Source organism: Pagrus major, chromosome 19 (assembly GCF_040436345.1).
Source record: "Pagrus major chromosome 19, Pma_NU_1.0".
Classification (NCBI taxonomy): Eukaryota; Metazoa; Chordata; class Actinopteri; order Spariformes; family Sparidae; genus Pagrus; species Pagrus major.
The window spans coordinates 16,632,960-16,645,731 of NC_133233.1; the positions used below are offsets into that span (position 1 = coordinate 16,632,960).

Here is a 12,772-nt window from a genome sequence, read left to right on the forward strand (position 1 = left end):
TGTCTCCCTCATGCTGCCCAAATGCATCTCAGATTTTTATGCCTTTCATGCTTTTAAACACCTCTCCTTTCCCCCCGATTTCTCCCTCTCCCTCTCTATTGACCCCCTTTCTTCCCATTCACAGGCGGACTGGGCCACAGAGATGCCCTCATTATGGTCCACTCCAGGAGCCACCACAAAGCCCCTCCACAGCAGAGTGGCATTCCATCGCCATGGAGAAGCTCTCTAGGCTCTGTGATTGGCTATTGGTTAATAAAGAAGTGAACGCAGTTTGGGGCCTTTGGGGCACAAACTATCGGAGGGAGCGAGGGAGAATAACAATGACTGGATCAGGGAACAGGGCTGCAACAGAGGGGAAAAAACAGGCCAAAGTACACCGCTGCTTATCGCGAGCAATCAGAAAGATCTCTTAATCTCCCACAGGAAGCTCCTCAACCCACTTCGACACATTAAACCATTAAACATCAATCGCCTTCATTGCAGCTGTAAGTGCATCTGCATTACAAAGCTCCCCATCAGGCAGTTTCGCAGTAGGTTATTTGCATTCTTTAATCCATACTGAGGTAAATGAGTCAGAGGACCCTATAGCTATGGGGAAGGAAAATATGGGAGAATGGAGGTAGAAAGCGGGGAGGGTGTGACTTGATCCAGGAAGGGAGGAGGTCCTGATGTAAAATGCACGTCCACATGCAGCTGTGACCCCTTATCTGTGGCCCCCCGAGGCAAAGGTCCACAGGTCGCTGCCTCGAAATGGATTCCTCAAGAATCAGCCAAGATGTTATGTAACATCGCTCTACGTTCGGTAGTTTTCTTTCCCTGAATTACTTGAGGATATTTGTATTCTCCCGTGAATATACCGTAGGCTTCCTCTCTTGACTTTGGGTTGTGACAGCGGAGGTTGACATAATGCACAAAAGAGCCCTCATAAATATGGCCACTTCAGTTCATTATTTAATCATTACAAAGTGGTGCTGTCAAAGTTAGTAACACCCAGGACAGAAAGAGAAAGAGACATAGAGTGAGGAATGTTGTGTGCAGACGGGTGTGCAGAAAGCAAGACAGAGCGGAGATGAGGACGGACAAAGAGACACTGAGCAGAGCGAGGACAGACAGGGCAGGGTGTGTGTGAACAAAACAAATAGCACTGACCCTGGGCTGGTCAATGAACAGGTTAATATGCAAACTAATCTAATGAAGGGCTCAGGAGGATTGAACACCCCCACAGAGGTCAGAGCAATGCACCCATACTAGCACACAACCCATATTAGTTCCACTGCTGCTCGCCCACACAGCTCACACTTAACAAGCTCCTGAAGTGTGCAGGTCTGCATGTTTAAACAGATAGTGGATGGTAAAGGTCATTATCCCCTCGCCAGCCGCGTCACGGGCCATTTGAATGCGCGTGGACACAACTACGCTAATTGGCAGCGACAGGAGCGTGACAGAATTTGTCCAGACGCAGTCATTAAGAGCCCTGCTGTGGACTCCACTCATTATTACCACGGTTAGTTGACAGCTTCGCTCCATCTAACGACTTTTAATGTCATTCTCAGAATGCCGCCGCCTTCGTTGAGGAGACTTCTAATGACTAAATCAATCAGATGATCATCTAAAGATTCAAAACACACTCATCTATTGTAATCAGGGAGCTGCCCGCCATTAATCTGCAGGTGGAATCTGGTGCTGTGAACATTTTAGAGGTTTTACACACATTGGGAATGTGTTTGCAGGCATATGTCAGTGGTCCATTGTTGCTAAATGGCATTTCCAGAGGGCACCTGGCCTAATGACACACCCTCTTCTAGTTCATTGAGATTGTATTTCCTGTTTGGGGGTGGGGGAAGTCGGACTGGAGCAGCGTTTCCCATTTCCTTCCCGTAGCCTCATGCGCTTCCAAACAATGAACCCAGTGACCACACTAAACACAGAGTGGCGAGCCAGGAAGCACTGATCTAACATACACATGCCATATCGGGTTTAAAATCCTTAGCATAAATGAAGCGTGAGCATACCTTTGTGCACAAGTTGTGCAGACATACGGCAGAGAAAATCCACCAACCTGACACACTCTCTCTCTCTCTCTCTCTCTCTCTCTCTCAAAAACACATGCACACACACACAGGTGCTAGAGTAATGACCACAATGTATGCCCGCCCAGCGCCAGATGCAGCACGTTGAAAAAACAGGCTGCTAAAGTTACAGCTTTTATATGAGGCAATCTGGTTTCAGAGGACACTTCCAATCAAGTCAAGTAGAATCAGCGGGAGAGTGTCTCTTTCCATCATAAACAAAAAGTGATTTGAAGCGTTTCAAAAAAAATTACACCCTTTGTTTTGCTATTTGTGGGCAATATGTGAGACTAGATTAATCTCAGACTTGATTTAATGAAACAGAACGCTGTTCACAGTCTCACATGGGAATGATTTGCAGGGGTCTGTGCACAGGAGAAACAGGTAAACATGTGTTACTTGAGTGTGTTTATGTTTGTATGTACATACAACGCCACTCACTCGTGAATATGAGCACCGTGTGTCTCCATCTCCTTGACAACCGTGGTGAGTTTGTAGAGGAGCTTCTGGTAGGCATCCAGGGTGAGCAGGTCTTCCTCTCTGAGCAGGAAGCGAAGGCCGTGACCCTCCGTCCTGCCCAGGCTGTGACCCGACGGTGCAGCCATGGTGGTGATAGTATGCTGGACATTAACCATGGGGTTCAGCTTACCTGAGGCGACACAAACAAGACGATTAAAAGTGTTTTTTTCCGATGCATCATTATTCCACTGTGCAGGCATTTTGTTTTAGTGCTCACCCTGCTCAGCACTGCTGCTGCGGCCTCCTTTCTCCAGCGTGTTCTTCCTGTTGTCCAACTGCACGCCAAAGGCACTACCCAGAGAGGTGGTGGTCTTCGGGTAGGACACCTCCATCACATTGATATGACAGTTTGTAGGGCAGAAGTCGCTGCTATGGAGGGGGGACACCTTGGCTTTGGCCTGCTTGAAGGTGGGCCAAGCTCTGTTCTTTAGTACCCGAGCAAACTGTTCCAAAAAAGTAGAGAAAGAGAGATACAGGTGGTTTGGTTCATATCGAACAATTAACATGACTACAACAGTAACAAGTTACCAAATAATGTGAAACAAATCAAAAATACTTCCTTACTTCAAGAAGAGACTAAAACAAAAACTGAGTAATCCAACATAGATTGCTGTTTTTGTACCACTTTGCTTGTTTTCTAAAATCTTTAGTGCCGTGTTGGTTGTAATATCTAATGTATATTTTTTAATGTGTTTAATGCATATATGATATTTTAATCAGAAGAGAAAGATCTTCATTGATTGATTCTCATGCTTAAACAAACTAAATTGTCTCTGTTTTCATGACTGCATAAAGTCAATATAGAAACTGAAAACCCGACAGAGTTGACCGGCGACACAGTGAGCTCAGGCATGTGTGAGCTGACCAATCGGGAGGTGACCTTAAACAGACAGGAGTCGAACAATATGAGAAAACTGGTTTGTTTTGGAGCATTAAAGCATGTAAATCTATTGTAGTAGTAACCTAAAATTAAATCATGAACCTGAAAATGAGCAGAACATGTCTCCTTTAATAGGTATGATTTTTCAGATCTTCTGTGTACCTCACTGAATAAAAGGCTCCATGTGAAACAAACTACAGAATATCTGTCAACTTGAACGTACTGTTTTGTTTCACACATGACATCTGGCGCTAGAGGAAAGGTATAAACACCCATTACTGTACATTTTCTACATTCCTCTTTTTATATGACAGCTCAAATATTTAACTCAAATCAAAGATCCAAGACAGACACATAGTATCATCATTACTCACATATGTGAAGAACTCCAGACCCAAACATCCATTTATCTTCTTAACCGATGTGAACTGAATTAAACTGATGTATAGCAGCTCATGTCATCAAGTCTGTGAGGTTATATGATGAAATGATGTTTTGCTATTCGCAATCTGATTTGTAACTTCAACAAACCTCCAGAATGTGAGTCTCTGTTTTGAATTTGTTGCAGAGGAACTGTGGTTGTATTTTATTACAGTAACATCAAACACGCTTTCCGTTGACAAAATTAAATAAAAATGCTTTCAGATGATATAACGCACTGTTAAACAAGTGTCAATATCCTCCTCAGTGGCTTAATGCTATGGAACGCCTATAGAATATCTAACTCCACCCAATCCTGCTGTGCTGCGAGATAACATCTCCATGTAAAACAGAATTCACAGGGAGCCCTGAGGACTGCTCGGATCCAGCAGAGCTGATACATAATATCACAAACACATTTTTTTCTTTGCAACATTTGGTTGCACTTTCCTTGAACCCCCACCATCACAAGGCCTGTATCCTGTATCCATATTAAACAGCAGACGCTACGAGCCGCCAGGACAGTTTTTAGCAACTTTAGCTGTCAAGCAACATAAGCAGAACATAATGTATATGTTTACCGAGGAACTTAAACCAAACATGTCCTGTCGGTTATCTCAGATAGCTGCAGTATGAAACTACTGAGATGATACGCTCCAGATCATGAGACCAAAGAGTCCCAACACATCTCTTATGTGTCTCTAAAGGTTTCTCATTTCCAGGCCTCAGGTTAACATCTTTCCTTATATCTCTGTTCTGTCTCTTTTTGTCACTTCCTCCCTCTTTCATCCTACCCTCACTTCTCGCTCCTTCTCTCATTCTTTCACTTTCGCTCCCCCCTCCTCTCTCTCTGGGGGTTTGAGAAGGAATGCTCCAGTGCAGGAGGGGATCTTACACAACAAAAGTCCTGGCTGTGGCTGCGCAGGGCTATTTATAAGTGACTGGTAATTAATCCAAGGCCCACTCTAATGTTGAGTCAGATCTTTTCCTTTTCCCCCTCTCACGCACATTTGCACACATCGGGATGTTTGGCCTATAGACACATTGTTACAGATGTGATTGAAAAGCGACGAGGCTCTGTCAGCAACCAGCTGTAACCTAGTTACAAACAAAGTGGCAGGTTTGACTACATATTGCACACATATTCATAAACAGCGTTCACTTCAGTGACAAGTTTGTAAGACAATGAAAGACATCTTAGCTAAATATTTCTTCTTCGCTCTCAGGTCAATGAGAACTGATTACAATGATTGGAGTGTGTCTGGTTTAATGCACAGAAGCGCTTTCCACTCTGCATATTCTTAACCCCCCTTTCACACACACACACACACACACACACACACACACACACACACACACACACACACACACACACATGTTAACCCAGGGTTAAACAATTACAACTAATGTTTACATTCTGGATTGAAGCATGACTACTCTGTTTACTTTAGCCCCGTTTCACACGGCACCTTTAGGCCATGTGTTTAGTCAATTTTCAGGGGACAACCCAGCAAACTTGGGGCTTACTCTGCTCTGGAGCAGGGGCCAGCAAGCCAAAACGCACGTCTTGCTAATAACAGTCACTTCCAAGCAGATTTGCATTAATGAGATATATGAATTTTGAAATCTTCTTTAATTGTGTCGCTGTCACTGTAACGTTAAAAGTTAAGTAATTAAAGGTGTTGGTCCGACCTATCTGAAACTGGGTTTTTCTAGCCAGTCATAATTGTAAACAAACATTGTGATTGGTTCCATGAAAGCCTCCTTTGCTGGGGCTTACAGCTCCCTTAGCCTGGGGCTAAGACGGTTCTAAGAATAATTTCAGCCCCGGGGTAAGTACAGTGTGAGAAGCCCTTCTGATACGTTGATGTAAGTGCAGTATGAAAACAAGCCTCCATCAAGGACTTCCATGTCTTTTTTAGTACATACTCAGTATGTTGTCCTCACTTAGGAGCATGTGTTCTTGGGGGCAGTCGAGGTCGCTATAAAAGTTCAATCACGGTGCATCAACCTCTACCCTAGTTCAGCAGGCTTTCTACTCCACAAGTAAAAGTGGAATTTCTACACTAGCTGCATCCTGCTTCTGTTATTATCAGTTTACACTGAATAGCTAGATTAGAAGATGATTTTCGTGGTTACAAGCTGTGTGAAAATTATACATATGCAAGATAGTTACCTTTCTGTAGTTGGTGATTCTCCTGTTGATGTGCTCCACCCTCTCACCACACATGGCACTGAAGCGCACCTGCAGCTCCTCTGGGATCACATCACAGCTGAAACTCAACCTGCCGCACATCTGCACCAGCGTGTCATCATTACGCGCCAGCGCTTCCAGGATCTGGTCAGGGAAAGGGCAAACAAAGGCAAGGATGATTAACTGATGCCTCTAAAATCCATTTTTGGGACAGCTAATGGAATGTAAATGAATGGCCGAGCACCGATTTTTCCATCGGAAAACAAAACACTATTTGGCCGGAGGGCTGATTCCTCCGCAGCATTTCATGAGCAGTTTAACTGAGATATCTTACAGTTCCATGTGCTTTTCATAAATCCACAGAGATAAACCCAGACTGTGATACATATGCTGTACGTATGGATAAAGACTCTGACTTTCCAGATCAGAGATTAGATATGAGCAGGAAGAGAGACACAAATCTCCCAGCTGTCTTAATGAGATGCCCAGTGGAGGAGAGAGAAAAGCAGAGGAGGAAATGTAAGAGCAGACTGAAGCACGAGAAAACCCATGCGCCCCAACAGCGTTAGCAATATTAAAATTCAACATCACACAGATCTCAGAGGACATCCTGGACTGCCGGGGCAGATGTTTAAAATAATACTAAAATTACTTTCACTTTGCAGGGATGGGAAACTACTTATAGTCAGAGGGGATGTGGCAAGTTTTATTTTTATTTAAATCATCAGCTTTCATTTAAGATGGTGCTTTCAAAGACTTTAGAACATAAGGGCTGTAAATCTAGATCAGTGAGAGACATGAACCCAACGTGTGATCTCTGCTAGTTTACCATGAACAAGAAACATCATGTTCATTATGGAATTTGGCATAAACATGTTGCAGACTACATTTTATCTTCCTCGCCGGCATGTGTGAATCTACGTCTGAGTGAATCTTCTTTCCTCTGTGTGTCTTAAATCAGTAATGATCAGTCTGTGAACATCGCCGGTGGGATGTAAAAAGCATGCACTTAACGCAGCTGGGAACTAACATGACTAAAATAAAGCTGTCCGTTTTAACTAGCATCAAGACGCTTTATCTGCACAGCAGGAGAGCTGTTGGCTGTATCAGGCTGGGCGAAGTGTTTAAATGCATAAAGTTACATTGTAGAAATTGTGCGTCGTTTCAACTTTGAGGAAAAGAAAGGTGCCATGAACGAGTTCTTGACTACAATTTCTACTAACTTCAAACAGTAAACATATATAGTGAAAAATTATGACTTGTCAGCATCATTTTCAAGTTCAGAGACAAAGACAGAAGCATTGAATAGGTAATAAAACATGTCTCTCTATCCCTCTCTGTAATCCACAGACAGTCATCTTAATGTCAGAGCCTTAACAACAACAAATTTGTTTCTTCAGGGTCCAGTGTGAAGCATTAGGGGGGGATTTAGAGGCCGAAATGGAATACAATACTCATAATCGTGAAAATAAGAATTGTTGTGTTTCTGGCTCTACACAAGTGCTTAAAACGTTTTAAGGGGCCGTCGTCGGGGAAGGTGAGACAAGGGGCATTCAGTTGGTTGCTATCTGCAACCTCACCCCTAGATGCCACTAAATCCTACTCTGACCTTTAAATGTAAATAAAAGTAATTGTCATTAATTGACATTCAACTTGGCTGTCTGTGAATTGTGTACACAGTGCACACGGCACATGGTGCACTGCAGTTTTTCTACATTCTGCCAGAACACCAGAAACCAATCTGTTCTCTTCTGCTGGAAAACGAATGATTCATGTGATTAAACACCAATACAGCAAGGAATATGCTCCATACAAGCATCATATCAACTGAAATAATAAAGGTATTAAACTACATGTTGATGCAGGGCTCTTCGACTGTACAAGACAGCACTTTTAGGCAAAAGTGAAAACATTTTGTGTTTTAATTGTCACGGTTTTGGCTTTCAGTTTAAATGAAGTTGTTTTATTTTGTGGAACTCACCCTCATGTGTCTTGTTGTAACTGTCAGTTTGTCTCTTTTCCTCTTGATGTCTTTTGGCTGCATTTGCCTCATGTGTCCTCTGTGTTCTCGCTTTTGTTTTCACTTTGTGGATTGTCCTTACTTTTGCATTCTTATTTTTTTCTTGGATTCTCTCTAATTGTTGTCAGCCTTTTTTGTCGCCTGCTCGTTTATTGCCTGCATTTTAGCTTTTTGGGACTCCAGCTTTGTAAATAAAGCTTGCCTTTTGTTTCTAAACCTGCCTACCACTGTGTCTACATCTGGGTCCTCAACTTTTTGCCAAACCCTAGCATTAAGAGTAAATATTACCAAACAATTCACTTGATCACATTGAAACAAGGGCCTATGTGGTAATCTAGCCTTGAAGCTGGATCAAACAAATCATATTTAATGAACAACCAACATCACTGTCTTCCATAATTAGGGCTGAAAGATATTCTGTAGTTTGAGTTAAGATTTTTGCATTTCATTTTCACTGAAAAAATTGAAAAATTATGATGATTTTACAGAAATATGAATGATAGCATGGTAATAAATGTGATAGTAGATCATAACATATGTATTAGATAATATCATTTAGCCATACATTCACTACAATTATATTTTGGACAGAATACCTTAGCAGTGAGACTGAAGAATCCCTTTGGTTCCACCATCTTTTCCAGCACGTGACACTTGATACCAGCTGTGCTGTCATACTCATACATCACTCCGTACTCCAGATGGACGTTGTCTACCGTCAGACTTACGTGGTCCTTCTTCCCGTCGATGATCGCTATAGTGTTGAATTTATCCATCGCCTCTGAGATTTTAAAAACACAGGAGAACATAAGAGACGGTGGTGAAGCAGATCTCTGGTTATTTGCACGCAAACATGGCAGCACACATGTGTGAATCAGATAAAAACGATGTTATGATCATGTTTTTGGTGAAAAACACAAAATCTTCACCACATAAAGTGTTTTCATCATCACACACTGCAATGTAGGAGGCCTCAGACCACCAAATGTGCAGCTCATTTCAGAAGAAGACCCTCTGCTCGTGGCTTCCTTCCATCGCCCTCCGAAAAAGACGAGCAATTCCAAGAGCATAAAGTTAACCAGCCCTATGCTAACGTGGTGACTTAATATGGCAATAAATCCTGCTCTGGAGCAAGTTGCTATGAAGGGAATAGCTTTCCTCTTTTACTTTCTCATTGGGATCCATAAATCGTAGGGGGAGAATTAACACTTGATGAGCCAGAGGAGGCGGCTGTTCTCAGGCTAACGCGCTCCAGATGAGCCTCATCGGAGACACGTCTGACTTGTTAAATGGAGCTGGTGTTCCCGCGAACAAGCCTGCGTTACATCCACAGACACCTTCAGCCGAAACACTTTTCCCTGATGAGCAATTCTCGTGTAGTTCCTTGAGAACGTGTGTGTATGGATGTGTGTGTGGTCACCTTCTACTTTACACTCGAAGCCGTCTCCGTTCTCCTCGAGGGCTGGCTTCTGGTTTGTTTTCTGGTTGTCCTCCTGGGCGCTCTCACTGTTGTTGTACACCCACTTAATGGTATCTTGCTGCATAGGATTACAACACAGGATCTTTTTTGGAGTGCTTGAATCATAAAAAATCAGAAACAACTGAAACAAATTAGATTTTTCTATTTATTCTTCAAACTTGTATTGAACTGAACTGTTTCCACTTAGAATTAAATTGACTGGAACCATTATAGTCACACAACTGTCAACACAAATCAGTCTACTGTAGCATTCCTCTTATCTCCTCGTTCTCTCTGGTGGTTAACAGGTGGCATTTCTATTGCTAGAAAGCTGGAAAACGAGCAGAATAAAGCTCTGAGCACACAGAACTCTGGTGTGTGTGTGTGTGTGTGTGTGTGTGTGTGTGTGTGTGTGTGTGTGTGTGTGTGTGTGTGTGTGTGTGTGTGTGTGTGTGTGTGTGTGTGTGTGTGTGTGTGTAAACAGGCTGAGGTTTGGGTTCGATGCAGCATGTTTAGCTGATTCTGCCCAGATATGGTGTGCAGTGTCACAGTTGGGTTGGCAAAGCATACAGTGAAAAACCTTCACAAACATATGGGAACATGGTGCTTGGTGTGACCGCAGAGGCGAACCCATGCCAATCTCATCAACTCACTCTAGCGTGCCACACCGCCCTGTGTGTGCTTATGTGTGTGTGCGTCTGTGTGTCTGTCTGTTCTCTCCACACCCAAGCCACAGTGGGTTTTCTGCCAAGGCTACATGCTGTGCCTGCCGACTGGTCTGTGGTCTTCTAGTGTACAACCGCACACAGAAAGAGACAGAGCGCGAGAGAGTGAGGGCGGCTTCTCTGCGTCCATACTTGATGTAAACCAGATCTGCAGTAGTGTTGGAACCCTGAAGCACTTCATTAAGCCTAAAGTCCCAACGGGGTGCAATTATAGGGACACACTACACTAACTCACACTATACACACCCCCCTGGGCTTCCACTTTCACACAATTTTCCCACCTTCAACAGGTGGAATACTGAGCTTTGCTCTCTCTGCTGTCAACCACTCTACCAGGGTGAAAAAAAAAAGAAAACCCTGGCTGGCATATTTTTCCCCCATCTTTTCCTACCTCCAGGGATTTCACCACCCCAAGCTCCAGCCACCCCCAGATCCTTTCCCACCTCTCTCTGCAGCCTGCCAGTCTCCCACAGCAGGCCCACCGCTGTGAGCCAGGGGTCAGAGCTGGAGGAGCCAAAACTACTATTATTTCTGCGTAATGACCCAAGAGAAGGAAAGAAGGAGTCAGAGGGAGAGAGAAGGAGAGAGAGATATGAAGGTGAACGGGAGCTAGGAGTTCTGTCTGTGTTTATTCTCACGGTCAACTAGTATGTGTTTCCCCACTTTTCTGCTCTTTTTTGCTGTTTCCTAATCTCCCACACTTCTGGTCCTTCCAGTTTTATTGCATAACTATCAGAACAATCAAAATACAATTCAAATCAGTTAAACTTTCCACAAGTGTGGTTCATGGGAAATGAAAGTGTGACCTCCAAATCAAACAAAAGATGGATTCTGTTGATCGAGTGAGTGATCTCGAGAATCCATCTCGCTACGCTTCAAGCTATGTGCTTATGGCCGAACTACAGTGGTTCTATTGGCAGCTACAGGCGTAGATGACCTTAACCTTAACCCTAACAGGTTATATCAGAACTGGCGAGTTTCATTGATCGAAAGTTAGTCATCGACAGTGATGGACAGATGGTTTGCCTGCCCTGTTCCAAACTGTTTTCAAGGATGACTTCCCAGATGGTTCAGTGTGACAAACCATCTGGTAAAAAATATACAGTATGACACCCTAAACACTCCTTCTGGTTGAAATAATTTTTCTCCTTCTCCCTCACCTGTGTTGGCCGTCTGTACTTCCTGCACGCGGTGACATGAGCGATAACGCTGGCGTGGCTCTCCTTGCTCACATTGATGCCGTTCACCTTGATGATGCACTGGCCCGGGTGCAGACCAGCGATGGCTGCCACCGTGCCTGGCGTGAGATAAAGGCAAGCAAAGAGACAAAAGGAGAGGTGTCAAGGGTAATAACTGTAGCACATTATCATGCAGGTGAGAGCGGAATCCGGATGATACAAAAACCGGCACGTCCCCAAAAAACAACTGTCACATCTCCCACATCCTGTACACAAAATTGGGTTGAACAACATTCCTTTATTGTATTTGCAACTTTAGTTTCCTGTTTTGGCAGCTCGGGAGAAGTGTGAGAGAGAGGAGGGAAGTTGTTTATCTGGGGTAGACGAGGGCCTCTCTGAGGGATGTGATTCAGACCATAAGAGAACTTCAAGGTTTACAGCTATCAGAAGGAAGTGCATGGCAGACTAAATATTCCTCCCATTTGTTTTCATAGCTCCTTAAACACACACCAGGCATAGCTCACATTGCAATATACAGAATCTGCACTTCACTCGCCAGGAATGTGTAAGAATTATTAAGATGTCTTCGAATGAAATTATATCAACAGACAGGTCCACTTTATTCATAACAGAACAGAAATACAGGCTACTAGTCAACACAACAACAGGGCCAATATGATACAAATATTATTGGAGTTGTTCATGTGTGTAAGTGTATCTGTTTGCTTTCCTAACACAATCATCAACAGCTTTATTTACACACCCTGTTTCGCGTAGGTTTCTCTTTTGGAAAACCTTTCGCTAAACAGGAAGTGTTTTATATTTAGAACAGAAACAACACTCTTTATGGAATATGTACAAAATATTGGGTTGGTTAAAGGTGCAATATGTAAGAATTTAGTTTAAAACATTTCAAAATTAACTTTTGATTGATTGTAAAGAAATTACAGTTTTGATGTTATATCTAACATGTCTATGTATTGTGTTGTAGAGATATTACCTTGTCACCTTGACATCTTAATTTGTACCTCCGTTTGTGCTTACAGGACAGAAAGAAATAAGAAACATCTTCGTGGCTCCCCTTTTCAACATAGTGGGGTTATTTTTATCCTTGCTTACTGGGAGGGAAAGTTTACCTGCTGAATAGCACAAATAATGCGATGGAAACAAATATTTCTTATACCCAAAGTTACTTGTTATTATTCGAGAAAAACAGTCCGAATACAAAGTTACAGCTACAAATAATGACATCTCTATGCACCTCAAGTTGAGATATTTCAGTCATTGGCTGACAAACTAACTTCCTAG

The 12,772-nt window shown here is 43.0% G+C and overlaps 1 protein-coding gene across 1 annotated transcript in view; it reads right to left on the reverse strand.

The window, feature by feature from the left end:
* prex2 (phosphatidylinositol-3,4,5-trisphosphate-dependent Rac exchange factor 2) overlaps nucleotides 1-12,772 on the reverse strand; it is a 99,307-nt gene that overhangs the window by 37,755 nt on the left and 48,780 nt on the right. The window contains exons 20-25 of the mRNA XM_073488704.1: nucleotides 11,447-11,583; nucleotides 9,523-9,640; nucleotides 8,699-8,883; nucleotides 6,065-6,226; nucleotides 2,806-3,031; nucleotides 2,511-2,718 (exon numbers count right to left, since the gene is read on the reverse strand). Coding sequence (XP_073344805.1) covers nucleotides 2,511-2,718; nucleotides 2,806-3,031; nucleotides 6,065-6,226; nucleotides 8,699-8,883; nucleotides 9,523-9,640; nucleotides 11,447-11,583 — 1,036 coding nt within the window. The remainder of the gene's footprint in view (nucleotides 1-2,510; nucleotides 2,719-2,805; nucleotides 3,032-6,064; nucleotides 6,227-8,698; nucleotides 8,884-9,522; nucleotides 9,641-11,446; nucleotides 11,584-12,772) is intronic.